Source organism: Malaya genurostris, chromosome 2 (genome assembly GCF_030247185.1).
Source record: "Malaya genurostris strain Urasoe2022 chromosome 2, Malgen_1.1, whole genome shotgun sequence".
NCBI lineage: Eukaryota > Metazoa > Arthropoda > Insecta > Diptera > Culicidae > Malaya > Malaya genurostris.
Genome location: NC_080571.1, coordinates 302,657,394 through 302,670,046, shown reverse-complemented (window position 1 = coordinate 302,670,046; position 12,653 = coordinate 302,657,394). Strand labels below are relative to the sequence as shown.

Genomic DNA, 12,653 nt, shown 5'->3' with positions numbered 1-12,653 from the left:
AGCAATGCTTTCATTTGAAATGGTTCACTAGAATCATGGGTGTAACTCTAATGAGTTTATATTTAGTTGCAAACTTTTTTGGTGTTATTTCGAATGTTTATTGCATAACTTGTGTAAGGAACTACAATCAGTAGTCTTTATATGTTAAAATATGGAGCGGTTCGATAAAGCGAACAACAAGTGGATTCGATTCATATAGGGCAAGGGCTCCCTATTTCATCTCATTTGTAAGGACGTTACCTTAAAACCCTGATTTAGCCACCAAAATCACAACGATTTTTTCATATTTCTGCTTAATTCGCTTTGCTCCACATTGGGAACTGATTCACATTCTTTGGAAATAAAATAATAATTAAAAAATCAGCTAAAATCACTTCTGATATGTTCACTACTGTGCTCCTAATTTCATCTCAAAGGTTTTGTATTCATTCTATCGTTGGTCCTTTATTCATCCCATAAATTAACAATGACGACAGTAATCAAAACCAAAATATTGCACTATTACACTCTCAGGTTCAAAATGTCAGAATTTTCCTTAAAAAGGGCCTAATGCCAACTATGACACAATATACGATGTAAAAAAAAACAGTTTGGAATTATTTCGACGTTTAAAATTATTTTAGATCGTTTTCATTACCTTTCGTTTCAAATTTAAAATTTTACTCTGCAGTTAATTTGGAGAATTAAAAAAAAAAAAAACAAAAAAAGAATTGTTACTATTTAGGCATTAGCCCATCTAAAAACAAAATGTTGAACCAGAGATGCCATTCATACAGATTTGTCTGTATTGTATAGATTTTTGCGTTCGCGTTCGGTAAATCAGATTACAGATTTTCTAAATTTAATATAGAGGTTCATAAAAAGTAAGAAGTAAAACGTAAGACTTTTCTCTCTGAGTATCTATTAGTATTTGATTACAGTACTTCTTTAAAAGTTTATTAATCAACGAACAAATCACATGTTAAAATGGAAATCTTTTGTGCAAATGTTTGATGATGAACACTGATAAACATTTATATTAAAATTTAAAACCAATTTGAATTTAATTTGAATTTGAATTTAATTCATTTTATTAGTGAAAACAGATGGAGCAGATATATATTTTCTATGAAAATATCTTGCATCTCTGTGCACAGCCGATGAAACACACACATTTAACAGTATTATAGCGGAAAGAAACCAGTGCTACTAGATTTGCCACAATGGTTATTTGACACGCTCTATTTGGTAATATTAAAATCCGTTTATCAGTTTTATTAATATATAAAAATCTATGATTTTTCAAAAGCGCGTATAAGCAAGTGACAGTTTCTCTTTGTTTCCTTTTTCTACTACTCATTACCAAGCGGTTTCCACGTTTATCACTCAAACCTTTGCATGAAATGATACCCGAAACTTTCGATTTTCAAACAGAATAGTGATATCAAAGAAAATCTTTTTAATCACATCACAATAATCGAAAGAGAGAGTGATTAAAAAGAAACTGTCACTAGCTTATACGCCCTTTTGAAAAATTACCCGAGAGATGAAAACAAAGCGCAATCAAGTGAATTAAGTGCAAATTTTCATCTCATATTTTTCATTGCTTTTTTTGCTTATCAGGTAATTTTAGAAGTCTTTAATCATTGAAAGTGGAACGAACTAACTATAAAACAGTGAAAGTGAACATTACTAACTATAAAGTCATCCAACATTGAATAGTTGTGTAATTATGTGAAATAGTGATTAGTAAATATTCAGAAACATGATGAATTGTAAAACTTCAGACGAAAGTGGTTCCTAAATCAAAAAGTGAGTTTATTTTAAATGAAAAAAGCATTCGTTGAAGGTTTTTTAACGATTTTTTTCAATTGGAAAGTGTGGCAAAACCTAAAATAAATGTTTTAAAACGTTCCACAGTTTTGTTCAGGTACGTTTAAAGATATGATTAAAGTTATGAGGTGAAGGAATGAGATGTAAATTGGAGCTGAGATGAAATAGAGAGCCCTTACCCTATTCTGAGTGAGTCTCGTATTTTACGATACTGTTTTGGGTTTATAATTAAAAGAACGTTATAAGAAATAACCCAATCGGTAGTCGGTTGCCTAGATATTGAAAGACAAATGAAAAAACTATGTTTAAAAATGTAATATATATTTCGTTAAAATTTACCAGTGCAAAACAAAGTATTCGGATTATTTTCACGCCCTACTAACACCAATTTGTTCCTGTGAAACTCGTAGTGGTGAAAATGATTCCTCGGTAGCTCCACTAGAAGCAACAAGTGTTGTTATTTTCTCGCATGAACCTCTATTGATTGATCATTTCAAGTTTTTAGTTATTTTAGATTGGACGTTACATGCTCTCAAATATCATGTATTACGATCAGTTACGGGAAACTCACGGGCGATTAACTAAGCTAAGTTTTGTCCCAAGCTCAAGTAGACGATTTGAATTTTTATTACGGCTCTAGTGATCTACCTTTACGTATTACAGCAACTTGGAATATTATTAGAAATATTTTACGTAAACCCCTTACGTCAAATTAATCATTTTGACCAGGCCCGTGCGCAGGGGGGGGGTTTTGGGGGTTTTAACCCCCCCCCATGAAGATTTTTTTTTAAATTAAGTTTCTTGAACAATGGAGTTCTTATTATATTAAAGTGCAAATAACTTGACAAATTCATATTTTTTATCAATTTTTTTATCAGTTTATAAACTGACATAATTTGAAGTGGATGAGGCGCCTTTTCGCCTTTTGGACACCCCCCTCTCCCCTTGAAACCCCCCCCCCCCCCCATGGATGATTCCTGCGCACGGGCCTGATTTTGACACATGCTTGCGAGTGTCTGAAAAATCATTATTCCATCTTGAAACATTATTGGTCGAAACTCTAGCAAACTTGAATCCATGGTTATGTGAAAGAATCTCTAAACTCTTTGTATCTTCAAGTCATCTTCTATTGGAGAAAGACCAAAAGTTAAGAGCCAGGTGGCATTATAGTTCAAACCAAGCGCAACCAAACTTTAACCCGACGTGAATAATTTATAAATACTTTAATCGGCTATAAATTTTTTTGTTCTTGGATTAATTCATCTCCCAATGGGTAACGGTGTACCGTCGGGTGTGTGTTTTTTGAACCTTTTTTCCATCGAAAAAAGAAAGTCCATCTACCGTAACTGCTCCTGATTTATAAGCTGTACACATATATAACATTCCGTGCTCAATGGGCGATCTGCTCCAGGCCGCCGTTGGCCTAATGGGCGATAGGATTTTTTCCCCACTTTTCAGTTATATTTTCATCGTGTCAGCAGCTGTTTTTTGTTTTCGCCTCCGAAACCTCCGTGTGTGCTTGACTGCGAGGTCAGCCCGTGTGGAGGTTTAAATATTTGACCGACATTGGAAGATGAAAAGGATTTGCGGAATCGAGGTTGTGGAGAGTCGAAAGCACAGCGGACCAACGAAAGATAACCCACGGTACAACGGTTGTCGGTGTCAGAATATTTCGCTATCAATTGTTTGAATGTTTCGCTAGGGTAAGTGGTGAGTGCTAGATAAAACATTGAGCTGTGGTTTATTAATTTTATTCACTGTTCGCAGTTATTTGCTTATGAACGAATGATTGTCACATGCTCTTGTTTTACTCCATTGAATGATGTTTTTGTCAGTTCAATATAGTTCAGATTGCTTGACAAATACATAGAACCAGGAAAGAATTTTTCGAAGAGAAACATCCGAAGTTCTTGGTTATTCTAGTGCAGTAGTGGAATATCTGCATCGTGACAGTAACGTGTTTTCATTGGTTGAATAAATTAATACTCTGTCCTACAAGTAAAATACACTCGTCCATTACGATAAACCGGATTGAATAATTGTATGATGTAACTGGTCGTTCGATGACATCCTCGCCATGACGCATAGGATAATTAAATGCAGTTTGGCTGCATGTCCAAGTAGGCTGGTCTCCAGTTTAGAATCATTTATGCAAAGTGCTTTTAATTACGAGCTTTCCATTTCATTACCTAGAACATTATAATTCTTCATACGAGATCGTAAACATACATATCAGCATGCTGCAAACAGGCAACTTACATCAATGCTAGTCATTATTTCATTTCCTTTAGCATGTAGTAGCATGCATAAATGAACCGGTAATGAAGAATAATAATGTTGATTGCCTTATTGGCATGTATTTGATTGGAAAAATACACATAAGAAATCATCTAAGTGATGATTTGATACTCATTACGATTTCATGTGTGCTTTCCTTTTTAACTTATTGAAGTTCTACTTCCAACTATTTCAAAGTAAATCAATTTCCGAACGTCAGTGATCTTTTTTTTGTGGAGATGTTCTCTTAGTCAAAAAAAAAGCTTCCTTCTGTACGTGTTTGGCATCTTTGAGCTTTTGAAATAAAATTGCTTGTAGTTTTGCGGAGAAATGTCATCTGAAACTCCAGCACAAGTATAGCAACACAAGGAAAACTTTTACCAATATGGATCCAACACTGAGGGGCAATAACCACCAAAACCCAAAAAAAAATAAAGCACAGAACAAGCGTGTTGATTCGAGCTGCTGTTCCATAGTAGTACTCGCATGCGGGCTTGTGGAACATATAGTAGCCTGAAAGATGCGAAAACAACTATTCCTCTGGCACTCTTTGCGGTTACAAGCAACATGCCTGTCTTTAATTATTTTGTTTGATTTTTTTTTCTGCATGGCGTAGCTAACACAAGTTTCAGTTATCTGGGGAAGTTTAATCTGTGCCGGCGTGCCTTTCGAATTGGTGCTGGAATTCCACTCCGAGTATCAGCAGTTTTTTTTGGGGTGCTGAAACTTATAGAACCGTTACTTGCAAAGTCGCCATCTCGACGAAGAATTTGGGTTGAATATGTTATAATAATTTTCGGTGCATTGAGTGAGTGCATGGCATAATTTGCGAGTCGATTTGTTAAGAATTGTGATCGGGAAAAGGCAAACAAAGATAATTAAATGTCTGGCAAGTATGCTAATTTTGATTGGTTTGAAAATAACCGTAATAAACAGCTTTTCAGAGTTTCATAGCCGTAAAATTGTGTTTGTAGTGCGCTCAGAACGAGTGTCGCTGGAAACCCGAGGTAAGGAAAATAACAACAAAAAAATGAATGTGTACATTAAAATAGTTTTGCAAACGGTTCTTTCCTATTATAGTTGCTGACTCACCAAGCTGTTTGAGTGAACTCAAAGTGGATAATTTGCACCTATCGTGTTCAATATTTTACGAATCAATTAAGAGTTGTTTTGCTATGCTAATCATTGTTTTTCTGGATGATAATAGATAATTAGATGGTGAGTGAGCGAAACTTTGTTTTTTCTTTGTCGGCGTATAATTTTCTGTGCGGTTGACTCGATGTTTGTAACGATTGATTATATCTCGTTCAATGATTCCAGTTACAGAAAAACCAACATTATGAGCGTGTTGTCGCATGTTCAAGTCCTGGCCAGAATGACTTAAAGTCAGTAGGATTATATTGATTGATTATAATTTTTGTATAGTCAAAACATGTGGACAATTTTTATTGGATCTAGAAAAAGTTTTCAAAAGATAGCGCCACCAGCAGATTTCGAACAGGAATTTCAGATCTCATGTGTCATATTGAAAGTTTGAAGGTCTGTGCACAAACTTCCAACAATTTCAGAAATTGGTAGCAAGTCATCAGATCTTGTATACTCCAATTTGGATGAAATTTGCACTTGTCTTTAGCATAGCAAACCATTTGCTTTGCAAAGTCGGAACGACCAATTCGACTCTACACTGCACACATATGCACTTCACTGAAAAAAATAATGAATTTGACAGGTGGCATAATTCTACAAACGATACAATTCATAACTACTTAACTTGTCAAATGATGCAATATTCCATTGGAACAGAATTTTACAGGCTCAGAGTGTAATCTGCACTCGACTACCAAGTGCCTCTGTATGGGTTTATATGTATCATTTATTCTTGAAGCAGATATGTGTTTCTGTGGCTCAGTCGATCAATTAACGTGTTTTGTGATCTAATGTTTCTCGGTTCAAGTCGCGCGCTGTTGCTATCGATCTTTTGTTTTTTATTTCCTTCGATTTCAAGCCATGTAATATTCAAATCAAACAATTTCACATGTTTTGGAATATAAATTTGTGTGAAATACGACGCTCCATTTATATGCATCTTATAAGATGTAGAATCACAAGATTATTTCGAACAGTATTTCTTTTAATCTTTGTAACTGAAAAAACGTAACTTGTTCTATTTTTTCGTTTCTGGTTAAGATTTGAGGGAAACCTGTTTTCTTAATTAGCCCTGAATCGAATAGCACTCTCTATCCGTGAAAAGTTAATGGTTTGTGAAACTGAAGACATGTACAAAAGTTTCACTTGAAAGTCGATCCTGATTGTTTCACCTTTCTCCGGTTTATTTTTGGAATTACTCGTGTGTGAATTTCTGTCGCATATCTTTCCGAGAAAAATCATAGCATGTTTTGAGCCTAAATGTGCTGTTTGTGGGAAGCGTGTTATCTATTCTTCAATGAGACGAAAAGGCCGTAGGAGACTAACCATTCTGTCAAATTATGGAGATGAATGAATTAATAGATCAACAAACCGTGAAATGATTCCAATATTTCGAAAGCGATGATTTTAACATCGAATGAGAACCCATGCCAGATGCAGCATTAGGTGGTTATACATCGGAATTCTTTCTAATGGTTGGAAATTGAGTGCCATATTAGTTGCAACTGAGAGATGTTGAAAGAAGCATATCTGAAATAATGTTCGAGTGCCATTTAAGAAGTTGTTTTAGGTGAAGGTAAAAAAAAAGTCATTTTTCACTCGAATCCGTAACGTTCTTCAATCAAAGCTCATGGCGACTGATACGTCAGAAGGAACAAAAATTAACAATACTCACAGGAGAATGATTAGTATGCACGGATAAAAATCCATTGCTGGTACCATAGATACAACATCATGAAATCATGAAACATGTCTTCCCATGAAATTTCATGAGCAAAATGATCGATATCATGAAAATTTTCATGGGAAATGAGTTATTGTTTATGATATCAATCATTTCGCTCATGAAATCATAAATAATAAGGCCTGAATGACATGTTTCATGATTTCATGATTTTTATTCATGGTACCGGCAATGGATTTTTATCCGTGTGGGCAAAATTATTGCTTTTGATCTCGAGTAGTGTCGTGTTCTAATACATTCAAACCTCCGTTTACGTAAACTTTTTTTGTGTTACCTCTATATATGTAAATCTTTTTACGAAGTAAATCCCAAATAACGCATGCTTTTTTCAAGTTGTAAATTCAAAACAAACTTCTTTTGCGAACCGACTTTTCAAGAAGAGGTTTTCGCATAACATGCTCTGACAACGTATTCATATTCATATGTTCTGAGAACAGACTCGAGCAAAAACTCCGGAAAGGTTTGTTTGAAGTCACTTCAAAATTCAAGATGGCGACTCCCGGCTTATCGATATTCGGTACCAAGTATCATTATGTGGTATTTTCGGAATGGGTTTGTTGAGTAGATGTAGGAACGCGGTGTTGGAGGTTATTTTTAAATTCAAGGGGTGCCTTTCGGTACATCGATATTTGTTACAAATCTTTACAATATGGGTATTTGATGAATAGTTAATGTGCGACATTCACGAGTGCTTGTTTGTTAAAGCGAATAAGAAGAATAAGAATTCACAAATGAAACAGAATTGGCCTGTAGCCAATTTTTATCTTTTTTCCCCTTCTCTTCATTTACTGTAATATCTCAAGTGTGTAAAAACTGATAAATCGAAAGTTGCTAACGTTGATTTGAAATAACTTTAAACATTCTTTTTAGCGTTTACTCGTGAAACTAAATTTGAATGTTCTGATATTGTGAAAACGAGCGGAATCCATTAATCTTTAAACAACGTTTACCAACAACTATTCAGTAAACCATTTCCGAAAATGTCCATTTTGTTATTGGTTACGAGAACTATCGATGAATCGAAAGACACCATCTTGGATTTTAAAATGCCGTTTTGTGACACCTACTCATTAAATCCGTCGGAAGTCTACTCAACAAAACCGTCGGAAGTCGCCATCTTGAATTTTTAAATGACTTTTCGTTTTTCGATATTTTCTCATTAGACCCGTTTCGAAAATACCCATTTTGTTATGGTCTTTGGATAATATCGATGTACCGGAAGACACCATATTGGATTTTGAAACGACTAAACAATTTCTAGTATCGTTTCCGATAATAACTCTTTAAACCCCTTTTCGAAAATACAAAAATTGTGAGGGTTTGGAATGAATACCAATAAACAGGAAGTCGCCATTTTGAATATTGAAGCGACTTAAAAAAATTGTCTTATGTCATCATTCGATTTACGAACCCACAATTATTACGTAAAAAAGTTTATAACTTTTTCATCAAGAATTCAAAGTAAAAATATGTCATGCCAGTAATCTTAAAGGTAATTTAACTGAATTTGACATCAAAGCAGACACATTTAACATTTATACGTTAATTGATGTTATATCAACTCATCGCTCCAAAAAAACACGGCATGCTTTGATTTACGTCATGTCAATTTTTCTAAAGCGAATTTCTACACGCTTCTGAATAAAACATAATAATAAGCCATGTTAACCTAATAGTAATTGGATGCTACGGTGAAGAAAAACCACTAGTGAGGTTGCTTGCAAGAGATTTCAAAGTACGTTTTTTTTATTATAAAGGTTTTTATTTTATGTCAATATACCTATTGCGTCAGTGTTAATTCATCTTAGTGTTGGATGTAATTTACTTAATTTTAATATCACGCAATGAACACCCCTTGATTTCTTGACAACAGTGCGAAAGAGCGAATGAGAGAAGAGATCTAAAATAGTTCAAACATAACTTTTCAAGCAGTTCATTTAAGTTAAATGGTAAAATATGGAACGCATAATTTAGTTGTTCAGATTCACATATTGGGGAAAGTATTATTAAGCGCCCATGCTGGTCAAAATGCCTCCATTCCTTTTTTAAATATTCAAGACTTTCCTAAACAAAAGTTTTATTACAAACACTATCTTTCCGTAATATCTTTCCGTTATGCAAGTTTGGCAGTTGTCGATTGGTGAAAAATATGAAAAAACTGAAAATATCATTAGGCAGCTTTTCGAAGTAAGGTTTTGCTTCGACTAAACAAGCATTTAAACCGTGTAAAACGTCTAATGGTCGGTTGCTACTTAGTAATTAACTTTTAGCAGCGCTAATGGCTCTATTTACAGTATAAAAATCCAGAGAAACAAAGCCATTTCTTCGATATATGAGTTTTCTCATAACAGTCACTCTACGTACATTATGTCCCAATGTTCAACAGTATGCTTCGAGTTATTTCACATCATACAAGATGCACATAAATAAAGCGTCGTATTTCACACAAATTTTAACTAAAGAACATGTAAAATTGTGTGATTTGAAAATTACATGGCTTGAAAACGAACGAAATAAAAAACAATAGATCGTTAGCAGCAGCGCGACTTGAACCAAGCAACATTAGATCACAAGCACATCGGTTACTCGACTGAACCACAGAGCTCATATCTGTTCATTGAATAATTGATACATATAAATCCATACAGCGGCACTTGGTAGCCGAATGCAAATTACATTCGCAGCGTGTAAAATTCTGTGCGAGTGGAATATTGCATCATTAGAAAAATTAAGTAGTTGTGAATTGTACCGTTTGTAGAATTCTGTCACCTGCAAAATTCATAATTTTTTTCTGTGGGTTATTAAAATAAAATGTAGCGCTGGGAAGATAAAAAGTGTCGGTTTCCAATTGTTATTAATTGATTATGCAATTGATTTCTGATGCAAAAAATATCTTCTTTATCTGCTTTTCTTCTATATCGACATTTCAGGGGCCATAATTGAAAATGATGTTCTTCAGGCATATTGCAAAGAAATACCTGCATTCTCGAGAAAAATATATCAGTGAATTTAGAAATGTTTCAATGTTTTCTTAAGGAGGGCATATTAGAAAACTCTACCCTACACTGCGTAAAATATTGAGTGAGCATAATCACGCAAAACTTTTATGTTGGTGGAGTTGACCGACATGGCACTACGTATGGTAATTGTAACAGTAGTTGTAGTTGGAATATTGCTGTGATTTTTGTAAGAAAACTTTGCTATCGTTCCATAGAACTGAGGTGAAACGTTTCGTAATATCAACGCGAATAGTTCAGTGGATGGCACAAGTGAACACCTTATTTCGAACATATTGTAAATTCTTGTACATTTTCGAACATATTGTTAATTCTTGTACATTTTCGAACACTGATTTTGGAATAATTTTGTGCCAGTCTGAAAATCTACATTATGTGTCTTGAACGAACCAAGAATAACTGCTCCAGTTGTTACGTATTTCGGTTACTTCGTATGACCAACATTGTAATATCATTAATCTGACACTTATTATTTCGTTTGTATGATAAAATGAAACTTGATATAAATCGATCGTGAATAGAAAAAAGTTTTAAAACTAACAAACGGAACAGCTTCGAGAGTCGCAGTCGAACGCACTACCCATTTTTAACCGAACAACGTAATGGGAAACAGTATTACCAATGGTATAATAATAGCTACGAAAAAAGTGGTTCTTAATGGAAAATAAATGACATCGTTAATCTTATTGTTCAATGAACGCAATGAAACTTTAGTTGATGACAGCATTTATTCCCGTAATAAACATCACATTATATAGTTGGAAATTGAAAGTTCAAACACTTATTCTTTTACTTTATCAAACTACGGATGAATAATTTCACTATCATTCCATGCATTATGTATGAGCAAATTAAATTGTGATGTCTGCAACAGTTTCGAAAATGTGGTTCAATTATTTACATTCACTAACATTACCGTATCGCGGTTTACTTGCATGGTTGTAACACTTATCATTAGTAATCTGTACAAATGCTTGTTTTATGATTCGCTCAATAATTTAACCACATGTTAACTGTTCCGAATATAATGATTTAGTTCAGTTGATTGTTGCATGCAAGAAAATGATAGAACAGAGAAAAAAAGAGCTATGTACATACGACCGCAGGATAGAAGAGACGCGGAGCAGCAATGTCATGTATGAAGAGACCGATGGCGCGGCTTGCGAATGCACGTGTTCAGTTCAGGTTGTTGGGAGAGGTGTTGGGTAAGGGAGAGAGTAATCGCAACATGCAAACCGCAGATTGTCCCAGGAAAATGAAACGAGCATCGCGGAATCCGCTCAATCGCAAAAAGTAGGATAAGTGGTGTATTTTTACTCATTTTACCCCGTTACGACCGTCAATTAATAAACATACTCTTCAAAGCGCTAATTTGTGCGGTCTCGAGATTAACAGAATCGGCACTCTATCTTGAGTTTTTTGCGAGTAACTGGGCACACGAACAACCACTCACTCTTCTCATCATACAGTTTTTTTCGGGCCAACTAGCGAACTCTCTCCCATCAACCGTTGAGCTTCACTTTCACGTGATCAAACCGCGGACAATTGGCCTCCGGCAAGCCGGGGGACGTAATTCGCACTTACCGCTATTCTCGACCATCAAGGCAATGACCACAACTACGAAAATTAGGCACTTCATTTTGCTTTGCTATGTGACTGAGTGACTGATTAGAGGCTGTTTTTTTTCTTCGCTGAAATTTCTTCAAACACACACTAACTACTTCCTGCTGTTGGTGCAATGTTTACGGGTCTTGTGTGGGGTCACTTGTGCTAGTACCTCGCTGAGATATCGACCGATCCGTTCAATGTCACGTTCACGGCTCAATGATTGATCGAGCACTGATTGCAGCTGCCTTTAAATGATCTCTCGTGGCTCCGGCAGGCAGGCAGGCAGGTCTGTGTTGATCGTTCGCGGTACCAAGCCCGTCAAGGTGGCGAAGGCAAGCACACGAATGACTCAGTCCTGGTCAGTAGCAGAACTTGTATGTACTTAAGGCAGTGCCTGCAGGGCGTGTTGGTTTGACTTGGGCTCGCGAAATTAGGCACGGAAGGGACAGGCAAGGGAGCAGAATTACGAATCACTTCAACGAAGATCTGCTTTTTCTGATTTTACTTCTTACGTCTGGTCCGCTTACTTAGCCGAAGGGAAGCTGGGAAGGCGCGATCGCGAATCTCAGGCTGATCGAGTATCAACGGCCGGCTTGTTTGGTGGAAAACGTTCTGAGCTGTGGATCGGTCAATCATGCACTGAGGTTTTCTGCGTAGATCTCGGTTGTTTTATGGAAGATGTGTAAGAAACGCATGTGATTCCAAGTGATGGACGGGAAACGGGGAAGCTTTCAGGTATAATTTCAGGTACCGGTGGCTTTCGTGTGAGCGAGAGAGAACCAGTGCTGAATTTTGTTTGGAATGTTTTCGCTTTCCGTCAGATCTGGGTACATAGTAAAATCAGCAAATTGATCGAATTTTAATAATGGCCAATTATATTATTGGGCTTGTTAATATATTATGAATAACAAAAAATAAATAAAAAACGGATTCTGCATTAGTTTGAATCGGCGAATGGATTTGTCTATATCAAACAAGAATCACTTTACGTGTGTTGATGGGCACAAGAATAAATTATGATGGACAGTTGAATGGAAACAGAGTAAAGA

At 35.6% G+C, this 12,653-nt stretch overlaps 1 protein-coding gene across 1 annotated transcript in view; it reads right to left on the bottom strand.

The window, feature by feature from the left end:
- The window catches only part of LOC131430854 (uncharacterized), a 38,959-nt gene extending 26,728 nt beyond the window's left edge, over positions 1 to 12,231 (bottom strand). The window contains exon 1 of the mRNA XM_058596085.1: positions 11,581 to 12,231. Within this exon, the coding sequence (XP_058452068.1) occupies positions 11,581 to 11,635 (55 nt within the window). The 5' untranslated portion in view covers positions 11,636 to 12,231. The remainder of the gene's footprint in view (positions 1 to 11,580) is intronic.
- Between the last annotated feature and the right edge of the window lie 422 nt (positions 12,232 to 12,653).